The 16348-nt window shown below is 42.9% G+C and overlaps 1 protein-coding gene and 1 long non-coding RNA gene across 2 annotated transcripts in view; both read right to left on the bottom strand.

Moving 5' to 3' along the window:
* Positions 1-16347, bottom strand: part of OXSR1 (oxidative stress responsive kinase 1) — a 104732-nt gene extending 88385 nt beyond the window's left edge. The window contains exon 1 of the mRNA XM_025912912.2: positions 15987-16347. Within this exon, the coding sequence (XP_025768697.1) occupies positions 15987-16056 (70 nt within the window). The 5' untranslated portion in view covers positions 16057-16347. The remainder of the gene's footprint in view (positions 1-15986) is intronic.
* On the bottom strand, positions 14754-15979 carry LOC147577062 (uncharacterized). The gene is made up of 2 exons (XR_015255952.1): positions 15277-15979; positions 14754-15211 (listed from the first exon to the last, which is right to left on the bottom strand). It is a non-coding gene; the product is annotated as an uncharacterized LOC147577062 (long non-coding RNA).
* Position 16348: the final 1 nt, after the last annotated feature.

Raw genomic sequence — 16348 nt, 5'->3', positions numbered from 1 at the left:
AGAGTAAGTCTTCATTTCCTGACTATGTGCCTGGGACATATAGATGCCCAATAAATGTCTCTATTGTTCATTTCCTTGCCCTTTATCTTCTTGTAGGATGTTTAAACTGTTACATTACCGTGTCTCCTCAAGTATTTGGCATAGGGCAGGTTTACTATGTCTATAAGGTACTTAAGTCTTAACCAAAACACATGAGGAAGAATGATCCCCACCAACTCCCCATCTATACCCATTCCATTAAAATAGGTTTTGGATTTACCATTTTAATCGCTGATATGACCACAGACTAAACATTCTCCTGCACAAACACTCAGCCCTGAATAGAGATGAACTGTAAATACTTAAAAAAGGAAAAATGAGCAATCATTAAATTCTTCCCCCTTTCCTCTCCTTCGTCTCATCCTCTTCCCAAATAGTGATTTTATCAAAAAGTTGGCAGGAGAGACATGAGTCCATGTACTACACAGTAATTATATTAAGAAAAAGCAACTTTGGGCAGAATGCTTCACGTAAAACGCAACATGCTTTCAATATCCTAGACATTCTCATGAAGAGCATGCACTTTAGAGAATGAGATATTTACTTTAATAAGATCCTATAACAGCCTGTAAAAAAGCTAATTATCTGATCATTTAAGAGAAGTAGAAGGCAATTTAACATCTGGGGCTTTAAAACTTAAATTTCTAAGTGGAAAAAAGCAAAGAGCAAAACACCCCACAAAAGGATATATACGTATTAAAGTTTTCTGAAAGGATCCATAGAAGCTATTAAGAGTAGCTAACAGAGACAGAGTGAAAAGGAGAAGCTTATCATCAGCAAAAGACAAAATAATACACAGTATTCTGTTCTTGAATGTCCATTTTCCCCAATTTACGAGTCATATTGTTATGTATATTACCAGAAGAAATCATTTCCATTTTTATTATCTTAAAATATTCAGATATTCCAGAAGATTTCTGGATTTCTAGGAAAGAAATTTCAGAAATTTCTTTCTAGTAAAGAAAAAAAAGCTTGGTAATTTTGCAATCACTTTCAAATTACAAGTCAACTTACATGAACATCAGAACACGGCAAAGAAAGACCATCTTAAACACGAATTGAGAGCTGCCTTTGTTTATGGGGTCGAATGCCTTTGTTTATATGGTGAAATATATAAAAAAAAGTCAGGATCGGGCACCACAGTAATTTAAATTTACTTCTTATAATTATCATTTATTTCAGTGTTAAAGTGATTTCAATTGCATTATTTATTATTCTTACATATTCCCTCCAATATTTACTTTAATAAAGACATACAATGCACAATAGATAACCCTTTCTAATACACAAAGTTTTCGATTTGAAAAATCTCTTCACAAAACCATAGTAAGATGACACTTCACACCCACTAGGATGGCTGCAATAAAAAAGACAGATTGTAAGAAGTGCTGCAAAGGATGTGGAGAACCTGGAACCCTCCGACACTGTGGGTGGGACTATACAATGACGTTCCCACCTTAGAAAAGAGTCTGGTGGGGTTCCTGGGTGGCCCAGTCAGTTAAGCATCTTGATTTTGGCTCAGGTCATGATCTGGCAGTTTGTGAGTTCGAGCCCCCCCCCCCCCCCCCCCCCCCCCCCGTCAGGCTCTGTGCTAACAGTGCAGAGCCTGCCTGGTATTCTCTCTCTCTGCCCCTCCCTCAAAATAAATAAATAAACTTTTTAAAAAGCGGGGGCGGGGAGGGGTGGTGCCTGAGTGGCTCAGTGGGTTAAGCATCTGACTTCAGCTCAGGTCGTGATCTCACGGTCCATGGGTTCGAGCGCTGCATCAGGCTCTGTGCTGACAGCTCGGAGCCTGGAGCCTGCTTCAGATTCTGTGTCTCCCTCTCTCTGCTCCTCCCCCGCTCGCACTCGGTCTCTCTCTCTCTCTCTCTCTCTCTCAAAAATAAATAAACGTTAAAAAAGTAAAAAAATAAAAAAATAAAGTCTGGCAGTTCCTCAAAATGTTAACCATAGAGTTACTATGCAATCCAGCACTTCAGCTCCTACGTGTATACGCAAGAAAACAAAAACATGTACACATACAAACTCTCACACAGACGTTCACTGCACTATTACTCATAAGAGCCCCAAAGTGGGAACAATCCAAATGTCCATCAGAACAGAATAGGAAAATGTGGTATATCCATACAATGGAATACTGGTCAACAATAAAAAGAAACGGGAGTACTGATACCTGCTACAACAGGGATGAACCTTGAAAACTTGGTAAGTAAATATGCCAGACACAAAAGGCCATATATGGTATGATTCCACTTATACAGACTGTCCAGAATAGGCAAATCCATAGATGCAGAGGTAGATTAGAGGATGCCAGAGACTAGAGGGGAAATGGGGACTAGGGGAAAATGGGGAATGCCGCTAATGGACAGGGTGTTTCTGAAGCTATGAAAATGTTCTGGAATTAGACAGTGGTGATGGATGCACAATTTTGTGAATGCATTGAATTGTTCACTTTAAATTGGCAAATTTCATAGTATATGAATTATATCTCAATAAAGCTGTTACTAAAAAAAAATCTCTTCAAGTATGACATCAAATTTCAAATAGTATAAACGTGCTACAGACATTAAAATTTAAAGACAATTTACATATAATTATATAACTCAACAAAATCTGTTACATTTAAATCCATTTGAAAGTTCCAGACCAAAGCCAGGCATATATAACCATAGTCAATATGGACATGGATAAACCCAAATCATGATGATTAAAAAAATTTTTTTTTCAAAATTTGAGAGGGGGGAGGGGCAGGGAGGGGGGGAGAGAGAGAGAGAGAGATAGAGGGAGGGAGGGAGGGAGAGAGAAAGAGAAAGAATGAATTTTAGGCAAGCTCTGTGCTGAGAGCAGAGGCCCAAGTGCGGCTCAATCTCAAGATCCATGAGACCATGACCTGAGCTGAAATCAAGAGTAGGGCGCTTAACCAACTGAGTCACCCAGGCACCCCACAACTCAGAATTATAATGAAGCAACAACTCTACACAAAGCTCATGTCATACAAAATTCAAAATAAAATCTAGTATTTAAGAACACATTTCCCATTCAATGGCATCCAATAGTGTACCTGAATTATTTCGACAATAGTTTAAGAACACTAACTTACTGCTTGATAAAAATGATCCAATAGGCTACCATTGAAATAGCTTGCAGTTTGCAGTTCGCCCTCCGCTCTGCACAGGAGTGTGGGGCAGAATGAGGCATGACGGAGGGTGGGGCAAGGTGAGGGCAAAGTACAGGCTAACAGCACGCCCCCCCCCCCACCGCCCTCTGCTGCAGGTGGGACATGTATATGATATTCCTTGGACACTGCAGGCTACCGCAAAAGGAGAAAGGACAAAAAACAAATGGTTAAACTGGTAAGAGTCTCCGCCAGTTTACCAGAAAAAGGCAATTCCATCATAGCCTGAAGTCCAGGAACGCCCTACTGTCTTTCGGTTAATGCTCCGCTAGAGGGAAAAACAACCTTGGCCTGACAACACAGCTAGGCCTCCAGTAAGTCTTTAGCACGTGAAAGTCTCTCTGGAAACTCTGTTGACTTTGTCTCTGACTCCATAAAACGGTCGCCCCTCACACTTGGAGCGCAGCTCTTCCTGCCCATGGGTCCTGTCCCCATGCTTTCATAAAAATCACCTTTTTGCACCGAAGATAGCTTCAAGAATTCTTTCTCGGCCGTCGGCTCCACCCCCCACAAACCCATCACCCCAAAACTTCATGAGGCAGAACAGCAGTGTCTGCCATTAACTTTTCTCTCCCTCCCATCCTTTTCCTTTCCAAACTCTTTCTTTGTGGGATCCCTAAAGAAAACTTAACAACTCTCTTGCCTTCAGTGAAAGGCCCCTGCCCCACTCTGGGAAGCCCCAGAGGAAGGAAGCTAATCACACAGGTCCCGTTATCCATCAGGCTAAGATGAGAGGCATTCTTAAGTCACAGAAGACACAATGCGGTCTCTACGGGGTACTTTTGGTCCTAGAGAACAGATGTCTTCTAATATGTAAATGTATTCCCTAATGCTTTATCATTTTAATTTTTGCAAATGGCTACTGAATGGTATTTTTTTTTTAACTCTCAAACCAGTTCCTCCACCCCTGTATAATCAAACATTGATCATTTATCTTATATATAAAAAATCTAAAACACTAGCTTTTAAAAAAATTTTTTTTAATGTTTTTATTTATTTTTGAGACAGAGAGAGACAGAGCATGAGCAGGGGAGCGGCAGAGAGAGAGGGAGACACAGAATCTGAAGCAGGCTCCGGACTCTGAGCTGTCAGCACAGAGCCTGACACGGGGCTCGAACTCGCAGACTGCAAGATCATGTCCTGAGCCGAAGTCGGACGCTTAACCAACTGAGCCACCCAGGCGCCCCTAAAACACTAGCTTTAAACATACTAATGGCATGTCCTACATAAACCAAAACCATGCTGGGGTTAAAAATACAGACATAGGAATTTGGGGAATTTGGTTGTTATTAATCCCTAGTCATTATTAACTATAGAATTTCACTAACAATAAAACACTAAACCTAGGTATTATCAATCACAATTGTCTATATACTAATGCACCTTTTCTTTTACACAAAGAATCACTCATTTAATAAATCTTGCTAGAAGCAAGATATTAAACTCTGGTGTGATTTAACAAATGGCCTTAAAAGACAAGTGGCACTTCCCACATCTGATGATACAAAGAGATTCGCGGGCTCCGGTTCTTCCGTGTTAACGATCGCTTTCGTTGACCTTCATGTTCCCCCCCACCCCCCAAAATACCAAAACAGTAATGAGCAACCAAAAAATATTTTAAAGTTCTAACATTAAGGATTATGGCTCATACAGTAAAAACTCAATACTAACACCCCTATTTCAGAATAGCCAATGATGTTCTATCTTCTTTTAGGAAAACCTTTACTTCACAGAAAATAACTATTAACAATGTAAATAAGAGGGCGCCTGGGTGGCTCCGTTGGTTGAGCATCCGACTTCAGCTCAAGTCATGATTTCACAGTTTGCGGGTTCGAGCACCGCATTCGGCTCACTGCACAGTCTTCTTCAAATCCTCTGTCCCCCTCTCTCTGGCCCCTCCCCTGCTCACGCTCTCTCAAGGATAAATAAAATATTTTTAAAAAATTAAAAAATAATAACGTAAATAAGAAGATAGGGAAGACTATCTTTAAAATGTCTTTATAGGGGCGCCTGGGTGGCGCAGTCGGTTAAGCGTCCGACTTCAGCCAGGTCACGATCTCGCGGTCCGTGAGTTCGAGCCCTGCGTCGGGCTCTGGGCTGATGGCTCAGAGCCTGGAGCCTGTTTCCGATTCTGTGTCTCCCTCTCTCTCTGCCCCTCGCCCGTTCATGCTCTGTCTCTCTCTGTCCCAAAAATAAATAAACGTTGAAAAAAAAATTTTTTTAAAAAAATAAAATGTCTTTATAATCATTTAAAGTATTCACCAATTCTTTGCAGGACTTTAAAAACACAGGATGAGAGATACAAATTTTAAAAATACTCGTCTCTTTAAAGCATGTCCCTTTATGAGGAATTTTTCAAAGTACACGTCAATTTACAGACTTTCAACCATCACTTTTCTTACAGTTAATCGAGTCAAATAGAAAACATCAGTAAGCATTGCACATAGCAGAAGTAAATGTTATTTTGCAAAACTTTTACTTCAGTATAAACACACATGCAAATTGTAAAATGTATCTCTTAGGAGTGGTTTAGTGAAAAATGTCAAAGCTACTGCTCTAACGCCCTCTACTAAGCCCTGGACTACTACGGAGAATAATACGATGGAAAATGTAAAACAGTTTCCAATAAAACATCCTCATTCAGACTTTCACGAGTTTACACTGCTGATCCATGCACCCTTCTCTGTATCTCCAGCTCTTCCATCCTTCTGTCCTCTCCCAGTGAGCTCTTAAACTCCAGTGTTAATATGCAGTACATATCAGAACGGATTAATACACAAAAATATCAATGAGCTTTCTCCTGAAATTCTTCAAACTGTGTAACTTCGTCTCTTGAGACAGAAAAGGAGATGCCCAAAGGCATGGGGTTACTAAAATTTTTTTTGGTCTCTGGCCACTTTATAAGACCCAGAAATTCAGGATAGAAAGTAAAAAATGGGTATTATTCCGGTGAGGAAAACAATAAATGAACCAAATCAGCTGAAGATAATTTCCTCCAAATTTTGGGCATCCATCATTGTAACAGGTACATATTCTAAAGATCTTAAGTGTTCTTTAGCAAGGTTTTGCATTCACTGAAGAGCCAGCCCAGACTCTTCATTGTGAAAGATGATTAAGGCACCATCACCTAAACCAAGGAAAATATGGGAAATTACAATTTTGTAAACCTTCTTCTCTTGTCAGTGTCATGTTGAAAATTAAAGCTCCTAAAACCGTTGAAACAGCTGTATGAATAGTCCTCATCATAAAAATCATGCTCTTCTCCCCATACGAAGATGAAAATAAAGACACACTGCCATATGCTTTGAGTAATTATTCACACAGCCTGATGGTTCTGAAATGAATCATCACTCTGTCCCCCGTTCGCTCTGGTAATCTCTCATCTCAACGGATGGTAACTCCATCCTTCCGGATGCTCCAGCCAAAAATCTTCAAATCTTTTCACATCTAATCCAATGGCCACTCTCTAACTCCAAAACATGTTATTATCCAGCATCTGACGACTTCTCACCACCTCCGTCACTACCTCTCTCCACTGGATGAACTCTCCTTCCACCCTGTGCCCTTGCAAAACTACCCTCCACATACCAGCCTGAGTTATCCTCTGAAAAGACAGTCCCAGTACTCCTCTGGCTCAAAACCCCGCAACAGTTTTCAACCTCCCTCAACGCAAAAGTCGGGTGCCCAGATGACTTACGAGGCGTCACCCCATCTTACGGTCAGGACCACAGAGCCCTACCACCTTACTCTTCTGATCTCTTCCCATCTGCCTCTACACCCTGTCCCTCTGCTCCAGCCGCTCCTGCCTCCTAGCCCTTAAGCGCCATCAGCAGGCTTCCATTCCACTTCAGGGCCTTCACTGCCTCTGCTCCCTCTGCTTCAAACACGCTTCCTGCAGAAGATACTTCTTCACCTCCTTCAGGTCTTTTCTCAAATGGCTTTGTCTCGGTGAGGCTTTCCCTGACCTATTTAAAACTCACCTTTATCCCCAGGAATCTCCAACCCCTTTCTCAGCTTTACTTTTATCCTTTGTCACACTGGATTATTAACTCCATAAAAGCAGGGATTTTCTGTCTGCTTCACTGCTGTATCCCTAGCATCCGGAACAGTACCCGGCACATAAGAGAAGTTCAAAAAACATTTGCTGAATACATTAATCACCCAGGTGGTGACACATATTTGCAAGAAAAAAAATTTACTCATTTAAGGCCGAGGAAACACTAAAATGGCCCAGTCTTCATGGACATTACCTCATTATTACCATCACGAGCGCTAACATCTACTGAATGTTTATTCTGTGTGCCAAGTACTATGTTTGCATCTCGGTTTTTCATCTAATATGTTAGGTATTATTGATCTTACAAAGCAATGTAAGAAGAGCAATGCACGCAAAAATAAGACTGAAGTCATGCACCAGCAAGAGGCAAAGTAGGGTCTAGAAACCAGAACTACGTGATGATTCAACACCATACTCCTAACTGGTAAGCAACTGCCTCTTTAGATTAAAGCTAACATTTATTAACTGATTACTATATGTCAGGTTAAATTATTTACTTGTAATGTCTTAATTATTTTAATTAAAAAAAAAAAGCCAATACTTTTAGTTGCCTATCCAACAATTTTCCCTTCTTTAATAAGAGAACCTTGACCTGTTTTGTTTGAAGTAATAACATGCCCAGCTAAAAAGCTTTATTTCACAGCCTCCCTTGCAAATGGCCAAATTACACGGTTCTGGCCAATAAACTAGGAATGGAAGTCACTGAGTAAGGCTTCCAGGAAAGAAAGCTCTTTGAAAGGGAGCCAACTCAGTTGTCATGTGCCTTTGTCCTTTTGCCATATTCCTCCAGCCTGGAACACAAGCACGAGTCTAGGAGTGGAACAACTCTCTTGCAACTATGAGAATGAGAGTCACGTGCCAAGCTCAGTGGAGTAAAACCCAGCAGCCTGGGTGCCTAATGGCACCCAGGCTGCCACTCCAGTTCCATAAGGGGCAAAAGGTACTTTATTAAGCCACTACGGTTTCCATTACATGCAGCCAGATGCAATACCTATTTGACACAGCCCTATGAGGTTGTTGGCCCAATGTTCGCCTTACTGATCGTGCCACCACAGCTAAGTGTCCCCAACCAGGGGGAGAAAATACGCTAACCATTAAGAATCACTCTACTCATAGCGCACGATGTCTTCCACACTTACGGAGGGGCTGGAGGTGGGATCCTGGAATGTGTACTTGAAAACCACTACGTTAGACCTCAAAAACGTGTGGCTAGTGAACAATTAGTGAAAATTAAAAAGGGAAAGTAGAGAATAAAGCTAACGAGTTGCCTTCACCAAAGCGTCAAAGGTAGGTAAATTATACCATATTAAAAACAGATCTTTTTTTTTTATTTTTTTTAAATTTTTTTTTTCAACGTTTTTATTTATTTTTGGGACAGAGAGAGACAGAGCATGAACGGGGGAGGGGCAGAGAGAGAGGGAGACACAGAATCGGAAACAGGCTCCAGGCTCTGAGCCATCAGCCCAGAGCCCGACGCGGGGCTCGGACTCACGGACCGCGAGATCGTGACCTGGCTGAAGTCGGACGCTTAACCGACTGCGCCACCCAGGCGCCCCTAAAAACAGATCTTAAAGAACAATTTTCTAAACCTAACCCAAGGTAAACAGCAAATATTTATGGAGCCTTTTCGAGCTGTATGACAATAAGAGGCACATATGACGGCCTCTGCCAGACTGTTTCCCTATGCGCTATCGTACCGTATTATTGGCAGGGCCTTACGCGGCTATACTCCCGTGTCTGCCACAAATCCTGAAATCCATCTAAACTTTAATGAAAGGCGTCTGAGTGACTCAGTGGGTTGAGGGACCGACTCTCGATTTCAGCTCAGGTCATGATCTCAGGGTCGTGGGATAGAGTCCTCCGTCAGGCTCCACGCTGAGCATGGAACCTGTTTAAGATATTCCCTCTCTCTCTCTCTCTCTCTGTCTCTCTCTCTCTCTCTCACTCTCCCCAGTTCGTGCTCATGCTCGCTCTCTAAAATAAAAATAAACAAACTTTAAGGAGATCTGGAAGTAAGGGGGAAAAAAGATGCAGTGATAAGCATTACAACAGATTCAAAATATTTAAGTGTTGCAAGATTTCAAGTCACATAGTATTTCACATTTCATGGTAATACCAAAAATTAGGGGACGTAGGAGAGGGAGGAAAAAAGAAAGGCAGAGATAACAAATACCATTATCTTAAGTAACACTCAATAAAAACTAAACCTTTTAACAGTCTTCTCTTTCTTTTTTGACCGAGAGAAAGCACAAGAGGGGGAGGGACAGAGAGAGAGGGGAACAGAAGATCCAAAGCAGGCTCTACACTGACAGCAACCAGTCCAATGCGGGGCTTGAACTCACAAACCGTGAGATCATGACCTGAGCTGAAGTCAGCCCCTCAAGCGACTGAGCCACCCAGGCACCGCCAAACTAAACATTTTCTGCAATTACACTTAATCTACATAACAGCCCCAATGATATTATGTGTCATTATCTCCATTTCCCCCCAAAGTCTATTCATTTATTTTGAGAGAGAGACACACACACACACACACACACACACCACACATGAGTGGGGGAGGGACAGAGACAGCAGGAGAGAAAGAATCCCAAGAGAATCGACTCAGGGCTTGAAATCACAAACTATGAGATAATGACCTCAGCCAAAACCAAGAGTTGGACGCTTAACCGACTGAGCCACACTGGCGTCCCCCACTACCTCCATTTTATAGACAACAGCCAACACTAAAACCAGTTATATAAATTGCCCAAGGTCGCATAGGTAATAACAGATAAGGCAGGATTTGATTCCAGGTCAGTACAGCACCAAGACCGTACTCTCCTAGCTATTTCAACACATGTCAACTACAGTGCAACACCTGTTCAGAAATTCAAATACAATAATAATGGCTAGTAAGGAGCTCAAAAAAAAAAAAAAAAAAAAAAGATGAAAGAGTGATAGTGAAAATAACACTAACATCATAAAGAACTTCAAATCTTCCCAAAGCATGCTTAAGATGATACAGTTCTTTAAAAGGAAGTCCTCTGAATTCCCAATCTGTATGCTTTTAATATGCTCCAGGAAGGGAATTTTTCTTTTCTCTACAGGATTTTGCCAGAGAGAGAAAAAAAACAGAATGTGAGAAACAACCCCATAAATATTATAGGCCAAGCAGCATAAGTAAAAAAATTACATTTCAAATAAATGCAGGTGCTTTGATCAGAAAGGAGGCATCATTTAACCACTGCCTTAAAATACAATTCTTTGAAAACAAAACAAAAATTGAAAACAAAAAACAACAAAAAAATTCAAAGGATCCTCCAAACTTTTTTTTTTCTGAACTCCATTTGTTTCCTGCAAATTTTAAGTGTAATCTGCAGAAATCACAAAGATTCATTTCGAAGATTATAGCTTATTACAAAATATTGTATTCCAAATATTTCAGCATTGAAGCAAGTTCCGAATAAGAATAAACTGCTTTATTGAGGCTTGCTACTTGTAATAAGCTATAGTTCAAGGAAAAATATTACTTTCCCTCCCTGTTGGGAGGATGGGGTGAGACAGGAGTAGAATGGAAGGATGTTAGCAACTTTCAGGAACTTACGAATGAGAGGGAGACATTTATTTATTTATTTATTTATTTGAGAGAGAGAGAGAGCGCGCGCGAGCGTGCGCACGCGCGCGCGCGCACACACACACACACACACACACACACACACACACACACACGAGGGAGGGGCAGAGGGAAAGAGAGAGAATCCCAAGCAGGCTTCACACTTGTCACAGCCTGATACGGGGCTCGACCCCATCACCCCAGGACCATGACCTGAGCCAAAATCAAGAGTCGGACACTGAACCCACTGAACCACCCAGGGGCCCCGAGAGGGAGTTATTTAAAACTTACAGAATAGGATACACAAAAGAAAAATTCTACTACATCCAAAAGGGTCACCTTCAAAATAGCTGCTATCAAATTTTTTTATTTAAAAGATATTTCCCTTAATCCTTCACTGTAAGGATATTTTCCCTAATTTCACTTAATCCCTTAATATTTCCCTTAGACTATGACTACTATCTTATAGTTTATATCTTCCATTTTATATTCAAAAACCAATCAAATTCCTACATAGAAACAAGGATGCTGAAGTAAGCAATAGGAGAACTGAACACCAGTATTGGCTATGCCACTAATTAGCTCTATGGCTTTAGACAGTCATTTTACCCTGTCAGACTTCAATGTCTTCATCTGTAAAACAAGATAAATTAAATCAGGGGCACCTGGGTGGCTCAGTTGGTTAAGTGTCTGACTCTTGATTTCGGCTCGGGTCATGAACTCACGGTTCGTGAGTTCGAGTCCCATGTTGGGCTCTGTGCCGAGAGTGTGGAGTCTGCTTGGAGTTCTCTCTCTGCCCCTCCCCCACTTGCTCTCTTTCGCTTTTTCTCAAAATAAATAAATAAACATTCTTAAAAAATTAACCCAAAATGTCCTGGAGATCTAAAAGTAAGAGCTAAAACTATAGCTAAAACGCTTAGAAGAAAACATAGGAAAAAAATCCTTGTGATGTTGGATTAGTAAAGATTTCCTACATACGCCATCAAAAGCACACACGATCAATAAAAGAAAAAAAATAATAAACTTTATCGAAATTCAAAACTTTTTGAAAGTTTTCAAAAACTCACCCCAGAACTCAATAAGAAAACAAACCATGGGCAACCCAATTGGGCAAAACATTCGAATGGACATTTCACCAGAGACAGATGAAAAGCTAATGAATAAGTACATCGTTAGTCATGAAAGAAATGCAAAACCACCTCCAAATACTACTTCATACCCACCCGGACGGCTATAATCTAAGACACCAAATGCTGACAAAAATAAAGAGAAACAGGAACTCTCACCCAGGGTTGGTGGGAATGAAAAATGATGCAGTCACTTCGAAAAGGTTTAATCAGTTTCTTATAAAAGTTAAGTACAAATTTACCACATGACCCAGAAACTCCACCCAAGGAAAATGAAACATGTTCATATGAAGATTTGATAAGTGAAAGCTCGTAACAGCATTATTCCAAAAGAGCCGAAAAGCAGAAATAACCCAATGGCCATCAAGAGGTGTCCAATAAGAAGGAATCATGTAATGATACAGGCTACAACATGGAGGAACTTCAGGAAACGCCATGCCAAGTAAAAGAAACCAACACAAAGGACCACAGATTATAGGGTTATATTTACATTAAATATCCAGAAAAGGCAAATCTATAGAGACAGAGAAAGTAGATCTGTGGTTGCCCGAGGCAGGGGGTGGGAACAGGGAGTGACTGCAAACGACATGAGGCATCTTTGTGGAATGATGGAAATGTTCTAAAATTGGATTGTGGGGATGACTGAACAACTCTGAAAATTTACTTAAAAAATTACACGACTGTACACTTAATACAGGTGCATTTTATGGTATATAAATTCTAACCCAATCAAGTTGTTCTTAAAAATGAAAAAATATCACGGTGAGTGGAAAAAGCCAAATGCAAAAGACAGTATGTTATTATGATCTCATTTACACAAAATGTCCAGAAAAGGCAACCCTATAGAGACAGAAAGGTTTGTGGTTGCCTGGGGTTAGGGGTGGGAACAGGGATTAACTGTAAACAGGCACAAGGATCCTACTGGGTGAGGAAAATATTCTAAAACTGGATTATGCTTCCTGGCATACGGCACAAGCTTCTAAAAACCACTGAATTTTGTACTTAAAAATGGGTGAATTTTATAGCATTAGATTATTTTTTAAGGTTATTTTTAAAAATAAAATGGTTGGGGCGGCTGGGTGGCACAGTCGGTTAAGCGTCCGACTTCAGCCAGGTCACGATCTCGCGGTCCGTGAGTTCGAGCCCCGCGTCGGGCTCTGGGCTGATGGCTCAGAGCCTGGAGCCTGTTTCCGATTCTGTGTCTCCCTCTCTCTCTGCCCCTCCCCCGTTCATGCTCTGTCTCTCTCTGTCCCAAAAATAAACGTTGAAAAAATATTTTTTAGCCGTTTATTATTTTTGAAAGAGAGAGAGAGAGAGTGGGAGCGAGCAAGGGGGAGTGGCAGAGCGAGGGGGTCAGAGGATCTGAAGTAGGCTCTGTACTGAGAGCAGAGAGCTGGATGCAGGCTGAAACTCAGGAACCGTGAGATCATGACCCGACCTGGGCTGCAGCTGGATGCTTAACCAACTGAGCTACCCAGGTGCCCCAGTAAAGTTATTTTTTTTTAATTTTTTTTTTTTAACGTTTATTTATTTTTGAGACAGAGAGAGACAGAGCATGAACACGGGAGGGGCAGAGAGAGAGGGAGACACAGAATCCGAAACAGGCTCCAGGCTCTGAGCTGTCAGCACAGAGCCCGACGCGGGGCTCGAACTCATGGACCGTGAGATCATGACCTGAGCTGAAGTCGGGACGCTTAACCGACCAAGCCACCCAGGTGCCCCAGTAAAGTTATTTTTAAAAATAAAACGGCCAAGGGGCACCTGGGTAGCTCTGTCGGTTAAGCGTCCGTCTGACTCTTGATTTCGGCTCAGGTCACGATCAATCAAGCCCGTGTCGGGCTCTGCACTGTGCGTGGAACTTTGCTGACAATTCTCACTTTCTCTCTCTCTCTCTCTCTCCCTCAGTCCCTCTCCCTGCTCCCTCTCTCAAAAGAAAAAAAAAAAGAAAAGAAACATAAGATGGTCAAATCACGTTGGAGCTCTTAACCTTTTACCCATGGAGCGCTTTAGAAAGGAGATGAAAACTAACCCTAACCCGGAGGACTGAGATTCCCTTTTGCCCACTCACAGACACCCTATTGGTCTGAGGATAATTCCAAATTAATAAATCTCTAAATCTCTTGAGCCCTAGGCCACCACAACAGCAAAGCCTCTTCATCCCAGAAACACGTCAGTCTTACCAGAAAGGAAAGCAAAAGTTTCCTTCTAAAACAATGACAGGGATACCCTTTCTTCACTTTTCAGGTACCGCTGTCCAATCGTCCACTTAGTCTCTTTCTTCAATAGGAAACTGGTTGAGGGGGCGCCTGGGTGGCTCAATCCATTATGCATCAGACTTTGGCTCAGGTCGTGATCTCACAGTTTGTGAGTTTGCGCCCCACATCGGGCTCTCTGCTGCCAGCATAGAGCTGGCTTCGGATCCTTGGTCTCCCACCCTCCCTCTCTGCCCCTCTGTTCTCTCTCTCAAAAAGAAATAAAATTAAAAAAAAAAAAAAAAAAAAAAAGGAAACTGATTCAGGAACCCAGAAACAATCAATCAAGACAGAGACCTAGCCTGCTGTCTTCAGAACCAACCAGTACATGTCAAAGAGCGTGGCTTAAGGAAAAAAATGCGATTTCTTTCAGCTAAAACTCAGCCCAGATTTGTTCTGAAACAACAAGGCAAAAAAAAAAAAAAAAAGAAAAGAAAAAAGAAAGAAAAAAATTACAAAGTTTCTCTAAAATACAAATTGCAATAAACACTCACACCCCCAAGGCAGCTAAGGAGTTTTCAGCCAGTCTTTGTTATAAAACTAATTTTAGGACAGGATGCTGATCTAGGCAAAGTAGACAATCTCCTTCCTCCAATACATAGGGGTCTGCTCATGTCAGTTACATTGAGCTTCTGTTTAGCTAAACCCACCCTCTTTTGATTTCTAAAGTCACTGGATTATTGTTGTCCAACAAACACTTCCCTCATCCCAAGTCCCCACCCTCCCCCAATCACTGTGCCTGAGAATTACAATCCATGTTTGTGCCAGTTTTGGTCTCTGCTAACTGGTATTCCTGGACCTCAAATCTACTCCACACACAGAAGCCAGATCCGTGGAATCATGTCATGTCTCTGCTTGAATCCCTCCAATACACTTAAATTCCAAAATCCTTACCATGCCTGAGAAGGTCCACTTTCTATCCCTGCCAGTTTGCCTCCGGGTCCTGAAACACATCAAGCTCTTTCCCTCCTCAGGACCTTTGCACTTCCTCGTCCCTCAGCAGGGAAAAATCTGCCCTGGCATCTTAAGACTCCTTCTCCTCCTTCAGCGGCTCAACTTAAATGTCAACGCCTCAGAAAAAGACTTTTCCTTGAAATCACCCTAACTAGGTCTCCAGGTCACTCTCTATCAGAACATCTTGTTTATTTCCTTCCTAGCACTTGCCAAGCCTTGTCATTCTTTTTATTTGCCGAGTTATTCAATGTCTACCAGAAAGTCAGTCCCAAACAGTGGGAAGTTGTGTCTACGCTGCTCGGTGCGGTACCTTCAGCTTCACCTGGAGAGGATCCCCAGCTCCACCTAAGCAATGTTTGGCGCTTGGTGGGCACTCAAGGGTGCTCACCCAGCGCGGGAGTGGACTAAAACCCCTATCCCACCATCGCCAAAGTAGGTGGCTGTGCCCACAACTCGCCCATCATTTCTCGCACAGCCTCCCTAGGGCCTGTCCGCGCCTGCACTTTTCTTCCTCTCCCAGACCCATGCATCGCTCAGCTTCAAACATCTGTCACTACCCAAATCTCTCCTGAGCCCCTCAAACCCCAGCCCAACCAACCTCCCCGCCTCGCACGCGCTGCACAAACCCAGAGCCTCACCCACGCGCCCTACAAACCCCAAGCCCCATGAGCGCTCACGAATATCTGTGAATCCTGCGCTCCCCGAGTTCCCGCGGGTCCCCACGTTCCCGCGTGTCACCCGCCTCCCAGCGCGGCGCCTCCCCCCTCAGCGGCGCGCCAGCTCTCACCGATCACCTCCTGCAGCTCGTAATCGTCCCTGTTGATGGACCAGGGCAGGGCGCTCGAGTCCTCGGACATGACGGCGGCGCGGCTCGCGATCCTCGCTCAAACTCGCTGACCTCTCTCGTCTCCTCGCCGCGCCTCTCCCCACCCCCAACCGCTGCCGCCGCCGCGCCCCCACCAACCGCCTCTGGAACAGCCACGGGTCGGACGGCGCCTGGGCGCGGGGTCACCGCTCGACAGAGCGGCGGAGGCTCGAAGCTCCGGCGGACCTCGCCTCTTGCTCCTCCGCGTCCGGCACTCCCCACCCGCCCCAGGTCCCGGTCCCGGCCTCGGCCTCGGCTGCAGCAGCTACAGGGTTTTCGCCTGG

The sequence above is a fragment of the Puma concolor genome, chromosome C2, assembly GCF_028749965.1.
Source record: "Puma concolor isolate L17-30 chromosome C2, mPumCon1.1.hap2, whole genome shotgun sequence".
Classification (NCBI taxonomy): domain Eukaryota; kingdom Metazoa; phylum Chordata; class Mammalia; order Carnivora; family Felidae; genus Puma; species Puma concolor.
Note: the sequence above shows the minus strand (reverse complement) of the source record. Positions and strands in the feature narration are given on the sequence as shown.